General features: G+C 44.3%; 1 protein-coding gene across 3 annotated transcripts in view; it reads right to left on the bottom strand.

Annotated features, from left to right (window-relative positions):
* Positions 1–14,951, bottom strand: part of LOC129815479 (sodium-coupled neutral amino acid transporter 3-like) — a 94,260-nt gene that overhangs the window by 24,162 nt on the left and 55,147 nt on the right. For all 3 annotated transcript variants that reach the window (XM_055869348.1, XM_055869350.1, XM_055869349.1), the window contains one exon: positions 360–442. In XM_055869348.1, the coding sequence (XP_055725323.1) occupies positions 360–442 (83 nt within the window). The remainder of the gene's footprint in view (positions 1–359; positions 443–14,951) is intronic.

The following is a 14,951-nucleotide window of genomic DNA, read 5'->3' as shown; positions in this document are numbered from 1 at the left end:
AGTGTTTGCCATGTAACACAAGAATAAAGAGAAAAATGAGAGGGGGCAAGAGAGGGGGATTGTGAAAGAGAAGGTGGAAGAGAAGGAGCGGGAGGAGAAATGAGACAGAAGAGAGGTCGGTCACTGGTTTTAATCCTTTCTATCCCTGGAAGTGTTATGGGGAAACACAATGAAGAAATTAAATGACTGTTCAAGATTAATTTAAAAAATATATATATATATATATATGAAAATAATGAGTCATTTTTCATGTGTAAGCCAAAAAATAAATTCGGAGAACCTTCATTTACAAAACATAACACAAAATGTCACTTATGATTATAAAATTGTTAATTAAACAATTATTTAGGTTTTCTCACCTAGCTGCTTCATCAACGCCAGAGGCAGGATGACACTGATGGACACCATGATGACCAGGTAGTTCCCATTCAAGTACCACTCACTGGAGGGAGAAAGGGGGAAGAGAGAGGAAGAGAAAGGGGGAGGAGAGGGGGTGAAGAGAGAGAAAGAGAGAGAAAGAGAGATATGTTACATACATAACTCTGTTAAAATAATTTATTACATCTTTAGTCCTTATTTGTAAGGGAAATGTTCAATGTCTCTGCGATGTTAAATGACAGGAGGAAAACTCCTTACCAGTTAAGCCATCAGGGATAAGGATAATATTCCCAATGGACTCACCCCCTGAGGAACTCACCCACTGTTCCCTCAATGACACAGTTGGTAGAGCATGGTGCTTGAAACGCCAGGGTAGTGTGTTCAATTCCCGGGACCACCCATATGTAAAATGTATGTACGCATGACTGTACTTCGCTTTGGATAAACCATCTGCTAAATGGCATATATCATAGGGATGTAACAATTCACGATATGCATCAGTCCCTGATTTAAATGTTTAAAATATGACCGCATTGGTCTGCTGACCCCAATCCAAAAATAGCATCATGCATCCATCATAAAATTGTTACGAATGGCTGATTCCATAACATTTTGTTTCTCATATTACTTTCTACTTTCTGAAAATACCTGATATTTTGTGACAACTGGTGCGTCCTCTCCAACAGTGTCGAACTAAAGGCATGTAACTGTGTTAACAGTCATTGATCTACAAGTCATTTTGCATTCCGTAATTTGCTTGGTTATTGTTATCATGTTTCGGACATTTTCGGACCGTTAAACAACTATTGATTTAGAACCACGGAGAGTTACCACAAGCCGCAAAGATAAAAGGAGCTGCCTCCACTATTCCAGCACCATTTCAACTGTCACGCCCTGGCCTTAGTATTCTTTGTTTTCTTGATTATTTTAGTTAGGTCAGGGTGTGACATGGGGAATGTTTATATTTTGTTGGTTTTGGGTGTTTATTTGGTAAAGGGGTTATGGGGTGTAATATATGGTTTTGTGTTGAGTGTAGATGTCTAGCGTTATCTATGTTGGTGAGTTATCTAGAAGAGTCTATGGTTACCTGAATGAGTTCCCAATTAGAGACAGCTGATTTCGGTTGTCTCTGATTGGGAGCCTTATTTAGGGTAGCCATAGGCTCTCATTGGTTGTGGGTAATTGTCTATGTAAGAACGTTAGTAGCCTGTATGTTTGTGCACAACGTTTGTAGCTTCACGGTTGTTTTGTTGTTTTGTTAAAGTGTTTTTGTGTCGTGTTCATCTTCGTGTTATAATAAAAGAAGATGGCTTATTTTCCAAAAGCTGCATTTTGGTCCGTTAATCCGCCACACGATCGTGACAGAATTACCCACCATAGGACCAAGCGGCATGGAAGGCGGCAACAGGACCTACCTACACAGGATCTCTGGAGTTGGGAGGACGAATTGGAAGAAGATGGACCTTGGGCTCAACCTGGAGAATATCGCCTCTCTCGTGAAGAGCTGGAGGCAGCGAAAGCCGAGAGGAGGCGATATGAGGAGGCAGCACGGAGACAAGGCTGGAGACCCGTGAGTACAACCCAAAAATTTCTTGGGGGGGGCCTTAAAGGGAGTGTGGCGAAGTCAGGTAGGAAACCTGCGCCTACTCCCTGTACTTACCGTGGAGAGCGGAAGTACGGGCAGACACCGTGTTACGCAGTAGAGCGCACGGTGTCTCCTGTACGCGTGCATAGCCCGGTTCGGTACATTTCGGCTCCACGTATCGGCCGGGCTAGACTGAGCGTTGAGCCGTATGTCATGAAGCCGGCCCAACGTATCTGGTCACCAGTGCGTCTCCTCGGGCCGGCGTACATGGCACCAGCCTTACGCATGGTGTCCCCGGTTCGCCTACATAGGCCGGTGCGGGTTATTCCACCTCCCCGTACTGGTCAGGCGACGGGGAGCATACAACCAGGTAAGGTTGGGCAGGCTCGGCGTTCAAGGGAGCCAGTACGCCTGCACGGTCCGGTATTTCCGGCGCCACCTCCCCGCCCCAATCCAGTACCACCAGTGCCTCCTCCACGCACTAGCTATGTGGTGCGTGTCTCCAGCCCTTTACCACCAGTGTCTAAACCACGCACCAAGCCTCCTGTGTGTCCCCAGAGTCCTGTGCGTCCTGTTGCTGCTCCCCGCACTAGCCCTGAGATGCGTGTCCCCAGCCCGGTGCCACCAGTCCCGGCACCACGCACCAGGCCTACAGTGCGCCTCAGCCGGCAGGAGTCTGCCGTCTGCACAGCAATGACTGAACTGCCCGTCTCCCCAGCGCCATCTGAGCCATCCGTCTCCCTAGCGCCATCTGAGCCATCCGTCTGCAATGAGCCTGCAAAGCCGCCCGTCTGCCATGAGCCTGCAAAGCCGCCCGTCTGCCATGAGCCCACTGAGCCGCCAGCCAGACAGGAGCCGCTAGAGCCGCCAGCCAGACAGGAGCCGCTAGAGCCGCCAGCCAGACAGGAGCCGCTAGAGCCGCCAGCCAGACAGGAGCCGCTAGAGCCGCCAGCCAGACAGGAGCCGCTAGAGCCGCCAGCCAGACAGGAGCCGCTAGAGCCGTCCGTCAGACAGGATCTGCCAGAGCCGCCAACCAGACAGGATCTGCCAGAGCCGCCAACCAGACAGGATCTGCCAGAGCCGCCAACCAGACAGGATCAGCCAGATCAGTCAGCTAGCCATGAGCAGCCAGATCCGTCAGCCAGCCATGAGCAGCCAGATCCGTCAGCCAGCCATGAGCAGCCAGATCCGTCAGCCAGCCATGAGCAGCCAGATATGTCAGCTAGCCATGAGCAGCCAGATCCGTCAGCTAGCCATGAGCAGCCAGATCCGTCAGCTAGCCATGAGCAGCCAGATCCGTCAGCTAGCCATGAGCAGCCAGATCCGTCAGCTAGCCATGAGCAGCCAGATCCGTCAGCTAGCCATGAGCAGCCAGATCCGTCAGCTAGCCATGAGCAGCCAGATCCGTCAGCTAGCCATGAGCAGCCAGATCCGTCAGCTAGCCATGAGCAGCCAGATCCGTCAGCCAGCCATGAGCAGCCAGATCCGTCAGCCAGCCATGAGCAGCCAGATCAGTTAGCCAGCCATGAGCAGCCAGATCTGTCAGCCAGCCATGGGCCGTCCCTCAGTCCGGAGCTGCAGTCCCTCAGTCCGGAGCTGCAGTCCCTCAGTCCGGAGCTGCCATTCCTCAGTCCGGAGCTGCCCCTTACCCTGGAGCTGCCCCTTACCCTGTTGCTGCCCCTTACCCTGTTGCTGCCCCTTACCCTGGTGCTGCCCCTTACCCTGGTACTGCCCCTGATCCTGGTACTGCCCCTTACCCTGGTACTGGCCCTTAATCCGGAACTCCCCCTTAATGCAATGGGATTAATGTGGAGAGGGGTTATTTTGAAGAAACTAAGGAGGTGGTTAGGGACTGTGGTGAAGTGGGGACCACGACCAGAGCCGGAGCCGCCACCGTGGAGGGAAGCCCACCCAGACCTTCCCCTAGACTGTGTATGGTGCGCCCGGAGTTCGCGCCTCAAGGGGGGGGTTATGTCACGCCCTGGCCTTAGTATTCTTTGTTTTCTTGATTATTTTAGTTAGGTCAGGGTGTGACATGGGGAATGTTTATATTTTGTTGGTTTTGGGTGTTTATTTGGTAAAGGGGTTATGGGGTGTAATATATGGTTTTGTGTTGAGTGTAGATGTCTAGCGTTATCTATGTTGGTGAGTTATCTAGAAGAGTCTATGGTTACCTGAATGAGTTCCCAATTAGAGACAGCTGATTTCGGTTGTCTCTGATTGGGAGCCTTATTTAGGGTAGCCATAGGCTCTCATTGGTTGTGGGTAATTGTCTATGTAAGAACGTTAGTAGCCTGTATGTTTGTGCACAACGTTTGTAGCTTCACGGTTGTTTTGTTGTTTTGTTAAAGTGTTTTTGTGTCGTGTTCATCTTCGTGTTATAATAAAAGAAGATGGCTTATTTTCCAAAAGCTGCATTTTGGTCCGTTAATCCGCCACACGATCGTGACATCAACATCATCAAATCACCTCTGCTTAGTCTAATACATTGACAACTTAAAGATACCAAAAACAATTTAGTCCAATCAACATACGCTAAATGTGTGGCTGTCCATGGTTCTGATTTCTGTGTGCATGGGCATTCGTGTTTGTAGAGAAACGCCTATGCCATCCTCCTCTCTTTCATGTTGACTGTCACACCCTGATCTGTTTCACATGTCTTGTGCTTGTCTCCACCCCCCTCCAGGTGTCGCCCATTTTCCCCATTATCCCCTGTGCATTTATACCTATGTTTTCTTTATGTCTGTTGCCCGTTCGTCTTGTCAAGCATACCAGCGTTTTTTCCCGTACTCGCGTTTCTCATTATTTCCTGTTTTCTAGTTCTCACGGTTTTTGACCATTCTGCCTGCCCTGACCCTGAGTCTGCCTGCCGTTCTGTACCTCTTGACACTGCCCTGGATTACTGACCCCTGCCTGCCCTTGATCTGTCCTTTGCCTGCCCCCTGTTTTGTAAATAAACATTTGTTATTTCGAACTATCAGATCCCAGGATAAGACCCAGATGCAGACAGTTCAAAATAACAAATGTTTATTTACAAAACAGGGGGCAGGCAAACGACAGGTCAAGGGCAGGCAGAGGTTGGTAATCTAGAGCAGAGTCCGTAAGGTACAGAATGGCAGGCAGACTCAGGGTCAGGGCAGGCAGAACGGTCAAAAACTGTGAGAACTAGAAAACAGGAACTAACGAGAAACAGGATTACGGGGAAAAATGCTGGTAGGCTTGACAAGACGAGACGAACTGGCAACAGACAAACAAAAACACAGGTATAAATGCACAGGGGATAATGGGGAAAATGGGTGACACCTGGAGGGGGGTGAAGACAAGCACAAGACATGTGAAACAGATCATGGTGTGACATTGACAAAACAGTCTGTCATACAGTACACAGGTTTTTTGTTGTCCTAGGCTACCTGGCTAAAATGCTTGCTCGCTAGCCTAACTTTGATTCATGGGCAACATTAGCTAGTTAACATTAGCCTTCTACGTACATCTAGCTACATATGGAACTTCCATCCTCTCAGCCCACGGTACAACAATGTATGAATTAACGGTTGGATTGTAACCACAGAATTGTGGTTATAATCATTGGCCACTACGGAGTATTAACAACAAAAAACAAGTCCAAATCCCTATCTCTATCCATGGCGAATTTAGGAAAGGGACAAGTTTAGTTAGCTGGCTAGTTAGCCACCGGAGAGGACAACAACACAACAAGATACAACAAAGTTTCTGTTAATTGCATATCTTGGGATTTGATAGGAGTGATGCCAAACCCAAGCTGGCTTCCCTTTACACTTTTTTTGGTGCGCCAGGATCATTCATAGTTGAGCTCGCTCAGTTTAACTCAACATTAATTGGCACATTTTTTATACTGTTTTTCCCATGGAATGCCAGATGTCCGCTGGCTTCCCTTCCCTTTAATGCTATGGGCGGCAACAATGTCATACTCATTTGGACCAGACAACATCAGATAGATGGCCTACAGGCATAGAGACAGAGGGACATTGTTTCGCTCTCTCTGTTGCTTTCTCCTCTGAAATATATTCAGCCTCTTGCGAATTGAAGGAAAATTATGTAACACAGACGAAAGATAAACATTAAATTATTTATTTATTTTTTCCTTGGTCAATTTTTTGAGGAAGCCTAGCTTCCCTTGCCATCCATGAATACACGCCACTAATACAGGGTAAAGTTGATAATTTCATAACGAGAATTCTCTTTTGCGAGGCACACCTCATGACTAAAGTGGGAGGAGAAATGCCTGGAAAAGAAAGTCATTACATTTGCAAATGGTCAAAACCATTCAATTTCGAGATGGGGTGGAATGGAAAGTTGTGCTATTCATTGGCTATGTCATAGCTAATTTGTAAACAATAAATATTGATACACAAACATCCAGCTCAGAGAGGCCCAGCTCTTGAGCTCTATCAACAGCAGATTTGAATTTAGAATGGACAATGAATGTATTTATGCAACAAATGTTAGTGTATTGAATCGTATCTATCCGAATTGCATCAATTCAATTTGTTCTCTAATCAAACCTAATGGCACCGAATCATTTCAAACTAAAACGTATAGCTCTGTATCGTATCGGAGCCCATGTATGTAGATACGTATCGAATCATCTTGAAAGGGAATGATGCACGTCCCCAATACATGATATATATATACACTGCTCAAAAAAATAAAGGGAACACTTAAACAACACAATGTAACTCCAAGTCAATCACACTTCTGTGAAATCAAACTGTCCACTTAGGAAGCAACACTGATTGACAATAAATTGCACATGCTGTTGTGCAAATGGAATAGACAAAAGGTGGAAATTATAGGCAATTAGCAAGACATCCCCAAAAAAGGAGTGATTCTGCAGGTGGTGATCACAGACCACTTCTCAGTTCCTATGCTTCCTGGCTGATGTTTTGGTCACTTTTGAATGCTGGCGGTGCTTTCACTCTAGTGGTAGCATGAGACGGAGTCTACAACCCACACAAGTGGCTCAGGTAGTGCAGTTCATCCAGGATGGCACATCAATGCGAGCTGTGGCAAAAAGGTTTGCTGTGTCTGTCAGCGTAGTGTCCAGAGCATGGAGGCGCTACCAGGAGACAGGCCAGTACATCAGGAGACGTGGAAGAGGCCGTAGGAGGGCAACAACCCAGCAGCAGGACCGCTACCTCCGCCTTTGTGCAAGGAGGTGCACTGCCAGCGCCCTGCAAAATGACCTCCAGCAGGCCACAAATGTGCATTTGGCGCCCTTGCCATCTTATCGGTTCTTAACCAACCATGCTATTTTGAGTTGTTCGTAACTTGTTTTGTACATAATGTTGCTGCTACCATCTCTTATTGCAGAAAAGAGCTTCTGGACATCAGAACTGCGATTGCTCAACTCAAACTGGACGAATAGTTTTTCTTCAATGAGCTGGACGGGAGGGATATAAACTCAGCAAAAAAAGAAATGTCCCTTTTCAGGACCCTGTCTTTCAAAGATAATTAGTAACAATCCAAATAACTTCACAGATCTTTATTGTAAAGGTTTCAAACACTGTTTCCCATGCCTGTTCAATGACCCATGAACAATTAATGAACATGCACCTGTGGAAAGGTTGCTAAGACACTAACAGCTTACAGACGGTAGGCAATTAAGGTCACAGTTATGAAAACTTAGGACTAGGACACTAAAGGACACTAAAGAGGCCGTTCTACTGTCTCTGAAAAACACCAAAAGAAAGATGCCCAGGGTCCCTGCTCATCTGCGTGCTTAGGCATGCTGCAAGGACCGTCCTCACAGTGGCAGACCACGTGTAACAACACCTACACAGGATCGGTACATCCGAACATCACACCTGCGGGACAGGTACAGAATGGCAACAACAACTGTCTGAGTTACACCAGGAACGCACAATCCCTCCATCAGTGCTCAAACTGTCTGCAATATGCTGAGAGAGGCTGGACTGAGGGCTGTGTGTTACAGGGAAGACATCCTCCTCCCTCATGTGGTACCCTTCCTTGCAGGCTCATCCTGACATGACCCTCCAGCATGACAATGCCACCAGCCATACTGCTTGTTCTGTGTGTGATTTCCTGCAAGACAGGAATGTCAGTGTTCTGCCATGGCCAGAGAAGAGCCCGGATCTCAATCCCATTGAGCACGTCTGGGACCTGTTGGATCGGAGGGTGAGGGCTAGGGCCATTCCCCCCAGAAATGTCCGGGAACTTGCAGGTGCCTTGGTGGAAGAGTGGGGTAACATCTCACAGAACTGGCAAATCTGGTGCAGTCCATGAGGTGGAGATGCACTGCAGCTGGTGGCCACACCAGATACTGACTGTTACTTTTGATTTTGACCCTCCCTTTGTTCAGGGACACATTATTCCACTTATGTTAGTCACATGTCTGTGGAACATGTTCAGTTTATGTCTCAATTGTTGAATCTTGTGATGTTCATACAAATATTTACACATGTTAAATTTGCTGAAAATAAACGCAGTTGACAGTGAGAGGACGTTTCTTTTTGTTTACTACTACAGACACCCGACCAGGCCCAAATCCATGTGATTCGCTGGAGAAGGAAACTGAAATTTAGTGGAAAAAGATCCGGGTGCCTTGTGAGGATCAGGCGACGAGTGGCTAATCTGACCTTGCCTTCCATCCTGCTAGCTAATGTTCAATCGCTGAAAAATAAATGGGACGAGCTGAAAGCACGTATATCCTACCAGCGGGACAATAAAAACTGTAATATCTTATGTTTCACCGAGTCGTGGCTGAACGATGACATACAGCTGGCGGGTTATACACTCCATCGGCAGGACAAAACAGCAGCCTCTGGTAAGACACGGGGCAAGGGCCTATGCATATATGTGAACAGCAGCTGGTGCACGATATCTAAGGAAGTCTCGAGGTTTTGCTCGCCTGAGGTAAAGTATCTAATGATAAGCTGTAGACAGCACTATCTATCTAGAGTTTTAATCTGTATTTTTTTTAGCTGTCTACATACCACCACAGACCATTGCTTGCACTAAAACTGAGCTCAATTAGCTGTATACCGCCATAAGCAGACAGGAAAACGCTCATCCAGAGGTGGCGCTCCTAGTGGCCGGGGACTTTAATGCAGGGAAACTTAAATCTGTTTTACCAAATTTCTATCAGCATGTTAAATGTGCAACCAGAGTGGAAAAAAATCGAGACCACCTTTACTCCACACACAGAGATGCGTACAAATCTCTCCCTCGCCCTCCATTTGGCAAATCTGACCATAATTACATACTCCTGATTCCTGCTTACAGGCAAAAATCAAAGCAGGAAGCACCAGTGACTTGGTCTATAAAAGAGTGGTCAGATGAGGCAGATGCTAAACTACAGAACTGCTTTGCTAGCACAGACTGGAATATGTTCCGGGGTTCTTCCAATGGCATTGAGGAGTACACCACATCAGTCATTGGCTTTATAAATAAGTGCATCGAGGACATCATCCCCACAGTGACTGTAAATACATACCCCAATCAGAAGTAATGGATTACAGGCAACATTCACACTGAGCTAAAAAGTAGTGCTGCTGCTTTCAAGGAGCGGGACTCTAACCCGAAAGCTTATACGAAAACCCGCTATGCCCTCCGACGCACCATCCCTACGGGGAAGCATTGTGGTGGCAGCATCATGCTGTGGGGATTTTTTCCTCCAGACATGATGTGTCACGCCCTGACCATAGAGATCCTTTTATTCTCTATGATGGTTAGGTCGGGGTGTGACTAGGGTGGGTTATCTAGGTTATTATTTATCTATGTTGGCCTGGTATGGTTCCCAATCAGAGGCAGCTGTTTATCGTTGTCTCTGATTGGGGATCATATTTAGGCAGCCTTTTTTCCACTGGGTTTTTGTGGAATCTTGTTTGTTTGTGTGTAGTTGCCAGTGTGCACTGCATTTGACTTCACGTTTCATTTTTGTTCTGTATTGTTTTGGTGAGTTTCTTTAATTAAACATGTGGAACTCTATGCATGCTGCGCTTTGGTCCGTTAATTCTACAAATCACCGTGACATGATGCTTGGCATTCAGGCCAAAGAGTTCAATCTTAGTTTCATCAGACCAGAGAATCTTGTTTCTCATGGTCAGAGTCCTTTAGGTGCCTTTTGGCAACCTACAAGCAGGCTGTCATGTGCCTTTTACTGAGGAGTGGCTTCCGTCTGGCCACTCTACTATAAAGCCCTGATTGGTGGAGTGCTTCAGAAATGGTTGTCCTTCTGGAAGGTTCTCCCATCTCCAAAGAGAAACTCTGGAGCTCTGTCAGAGTGACCATTGGGTTCTTGGTCACCTCACTGACCAAGGTCCTTCTCCCCCGATTGTTCAGTTTGGCCGGGTGGCCTTCCCCATATCTGTGCCTCGACACAATCCTGTCTCGGAGCTCTACGTACAATTCCTTCGACCTCATGGCTTGGTTTTTGCTCTGAAATACACTGTCAACTGTGGAACCTTATATAGACAGGTGTGTGCCTTTCCAAATCATGTCCAATCACTTGAATTTACCACAGGTGAACTTCATTCAATTTGGAAAAACATCAAGGATGATCAATGGAAACAGGATGCACCTGAGCTCAATTTCGAGTATCATAGCAAAGGGTATTATTTATTTATTTTAATAAATTTGCAAAACAATTAAATATAACTGTTTTTGTTTTGTCATTATGTAGACTGATGAGGAAACATTTTTACTTACTACATTTTAGAATAACAAAAATGTGGAAAAAGTCAAGGGGTCGGAATACTTTCTGAATGCACTGTATATCTAATAACCTGAAAATGATCTACATCATATGGGTAGACAAATAATGTCTACTCAGCTATCCTTTTTAGGATGCAAACCAGCAATATGAACCACTGTTAATCGATCCTGTTCTGATCTAATGAAATGGATGTAGGATTTTCTACAGCCTAGAATCAAGGCCTTTGCCAGTCATGAAGGATGAAGGGAAAGTGGTCAGTTGTCCAACTGAATGTATTCAACTGAAATGTGTCTTCTGCATTTAACCCAACCCCTCTGAATCAGAAAGGTGCGAGAGGCTGCCTTAATCAACATCCACGTCTTCGGCACCTGGGAAACAGTGGGTTAACTGCCTTGTTCAGGGGCAGAATGACAGATTTTTACCTTGTCTGCTCAGGGATTTGATCCAGCAACCTTTCGGTTACTGGCCCAATACTCTAACCACTAGACCCCAGAAGCTAGGCCACTCTTGATTCTCATTGGTGAAGACTCAACTCAAGTTAGGGGTTATATATCAGACTCTCCTATATTCAATTCAAGGGGCTTTATTGGCATGGGAAACGTGTTAACATTGCCAAAGCAAGTGAGGTAATAATAATATACAAAAGTGAGATAACTTCTACTTGGTCACAATCCCGGATCCGGGAGCACCCCCATCAGTAAAAAAGCTGACTAGCATAGCCTAGCATAGCGTCACAAGTAAATACTAGCATCTAAATATCATTAAATCACAAGTCCAAGACACCAGATGAAAGATACACATCTTGTGAATCCAGCCATCATTTCTGATTTTTAAAATGTTTTACAGGGAAGACACAATATGTATTTCTATTAGCTAACCATGATAGCAAAAGACACAACTTTTTTTTCCCACCATTTTTTTCCTGCATAGGTAGCTATCACAATTTCGACCAAATAAAGATATAAATAGTCACTAACCAAGAAACAACTTCATCAGATGACAGTCTTATAACATATCTATTGTATAGCATATGTTTTGTTAGAAAAATGTGCATATTTCAGGTATAAATCATAGTTTTACATTGCAGCCACCATCACAACTCTCACCAAAGCAACTAGAATAACTACAGAGACCAACGTGAATTACCTAAATACTCATCATAAAACATTTATGAAAAATACACAGCGTACAGCAAATGAAAGACAAAGATCTTGTGAATCCAGCCAATATTTCAGATTATTTAAGTGTTTTACAGTGAAAACACAATATAGTATTATATTAGCTTACTACAATAGCCAATCACACAACAGCAATGATTCAAGCCAACAATAGCGATAACGAATAAACCAGCAAAAGATATTAATTTTTTCACTAACCTTCTCAAACCTCTTCAGATGACAGTCCTATAACATCATATTACACAATACATATAGAGTTTGTTCGAAAATGTGCATATTTAGCGGCACAAAACGTGGTTATACAATGAGAATAGTAGCCAAGCTGCCAACAATATGTCGGGAGAAGTCTTGGGAGAGGCACCTAATCTAATCAGTAACTAATCATAAACTTGACTAAAAAATACAGGTTGGACAGCAAATGAAAGATACATTAGTTCTTAATGCAACCGCTGTGTTAGATTTTTAAAATTAACGTTACTACGACATACAGCGTGCGTTAAAGCGAGGCCGCACCGAAATTAATGGCGGAATATGAGTTTTACATTTTTCAACAGAACAACGAATTAACATCATAAATAGTTCTTACTTTTTGATGAGCTTTCATCAGAATCTTGGACAAGTTGTCCTTTGTCCAGAAGAATCGTTGCTGGGTTGTAGATTGTCGCCTTCAACTTTGGAATTAGCAATAAACATTAGCCATGTGGCCCAGACGTGCCCAACTCACTAGAACGCAGCACAAAGAAATATCCGAAAATCGCAATATACTGATATAAACTGATATAACTCGGTTTAAAATAACAACATTATGATGTCTTTAACACCTATATCGAATAAAATCAGAGCCGGATATATCTTAGGCCTATAACGGTAGCTTTCCAGAACGCCATCCTGAGGTCTGTCTTGCGTCATGGCGAATGTTGAAAAGAGTGGACCCCACGTTCCCAAACCCCTCAGATCTGCCTAGCAACACCATTCCAATTCTCACTATTTGCTGACATCTAGGGGAAGGCGTATGCAGTGCATCTCGACCAATAGACGACTTGCAAATTAATAAACTGACCTCAGAACAGCCTGACTGATTTCAGATTTCTCACTTCCTCATAGGAAAATTGCTCCAACTTGAGTTCTGTTTTACTCACAGATATAATTCTAACGGTTTTAGAAACTAGAGAGTGTTTTCTATCCAATAGTAATAATAATATGCATATTGTACGAGCAAGAATTGAGTACGAGGCAGTTTAATTTGGGAACGAAATTTTTACAAAGTGAAAACAGCACCCCCTATTGAGAAAAGGATAAACAATAAAAATTAACAGTAAACATTACACATACAGAAGTTTCAAAACAATAAAGACATTACAAATGTCATATTATATATATACAGTGTTGTAACAATGTACAAATGGTTAAAGTACACAAGGGAAAATAAATAACCATAAATATGGGTTGTATTTACAATGGTGTTTGTTCTTCACTGGTTGCCCTTTTCTTGTGGCAACAGGTCACAAATCTTGCTGCTGTGATGGCACACTGTGGAATTTCACCCAGTAGATATGGGAGTTTATCAAAATTGGATTTGTTTTCGAATTCTTTGTGGATCTGTGTAATCTGAGGGAAATATGTCTCTCTAATATGGTCATACATTGGGCAGGAGGTTAGGAAGTGCAGCTCAGTTTCCACCTCATTTTGTGGGCAGTGAGCACATAGCCTGTCTTCTCTTGAGAGCCATGTCTGCCTACGGCGGCCTTTCTCAATAGCAAGGCTATGCTCATTGAGTCTGTACATAGTCAAAGCTTTCCTTAAGTTTGGGTCAGTCACAGTGGTCAGGTATTCTGCCGCTGTGTACTCTCTGTTTAGGGCCAAATAGCATTCTAGTTTGCTCAGTTTTTTTGTTAATTCTTTCCAATGTGTCAAGTAATTATCTTTTTGTTTTCTCATGATTTGTTTGGGTCTAATTGTGCTGTTGTCCTGGGGCTCTGTGGGGTGTGTTTGTGAACAGAGCCCTAGGACCAGCTTGCTTAGTGGACTCTTCTCCAGGTTCATCTCTCTGTAGGTGATGGCTTTGTTATGGAAGGTTTGGGAATCGCTTCCTTTTATGTGGTTGTAGAATTTAACCTGTTGGGGATGGGGGCGCTGTTTAGACTATTTATGCTAATCGGGTAATTTTTGAAACGGCTTCCCACAAAATCCTTGATCGTACAATATGCATATTATTATTATTATTGGATAGAAACAGTCTATAGTTTCTATAGGAGTTGAAATTTTGTCTCTAAGTGGAACAGAGCCCATTCTACAGCAATTTCCCTGACATGGAGTCAGATTTCAGAAATGTTGGCCACTGTTCTGAAGTCAGTTAAAAGGGCACTGTTATTGCTATGACTATACGGACACTTCTTACGTCTTCCCCTGGATGCCTTTACGTGATGACGATTCCAATGGGGTCGATTGCGCGTTCACAGGCCCTATAAATTAAAAAACCCTGTAGCTAGCAAGTCTTTCCTTGGTGCGTAACGCGTGTGCTGGACACCGACCCGCTCCTGTTCCAAGCGTTAGTTTAGCCTGTTATATTTCTCCGGTCATCTTTTCACTCGTTATAGGAGTTAAAAACATCATAAGGTAGTTAATTTAAAGCGTTTTATAGCAATTTATATCCGTTTAGTACGATTTTGGGACATTTATTTTTGAAACGATGTGAATAGCTGGGCACGCTTTTCAGTTCATCCCGAACGCAGTTGGCATTTCCACATGGCAAGAGGACAGCTTTCCACCAAAAGACGATTACTCCCAAGAAAGGATCCTTTGCCCAAGATACTGATGGAAGAACAGCTCAAAGTAGGACATTTTTATTATGATAAATCGTGTTTCTGTCGAAACATTTTAGTGGCTTAGGACGCCATGTCTTTTGACGTAGCTTCGCTTGGCGCAAACTGTATTGAAAAGTAAGGATAAATTAAAAAATGTAATTCCGCAATTGTATTAAGAATTAAATTGTCTATCAATCCCTGTCCACCCTATATTTTTTAGTCACGTTTATGAGTATTTATGTATAAGAGTAGATCACTGTCTAAGTGGCGCAAGGACTTTTTCTGACCAGCTT

This window comes from Salvelinus fontinalis, chromosome 18, assembly GCF_029448725.1.
Source record: "Salvelinus fontinalis isolate EN_2023a chromosome 18, ASM2944872v1, whole genome shotgun sequence".
Classification (NCBI taxonomy): domain Eukaryota; kingdom Metazoa; phylum Chordata; class Actinopteri; order Salmoniformes; family Salmonidae; genus Salvelinus; species Salvelinus fontinalis.
The sequence above is the reverse complement of the archived record's forward strand: the minus strand, read 5'-3'. Positions and strand labels throughout refer to the sequence as shown.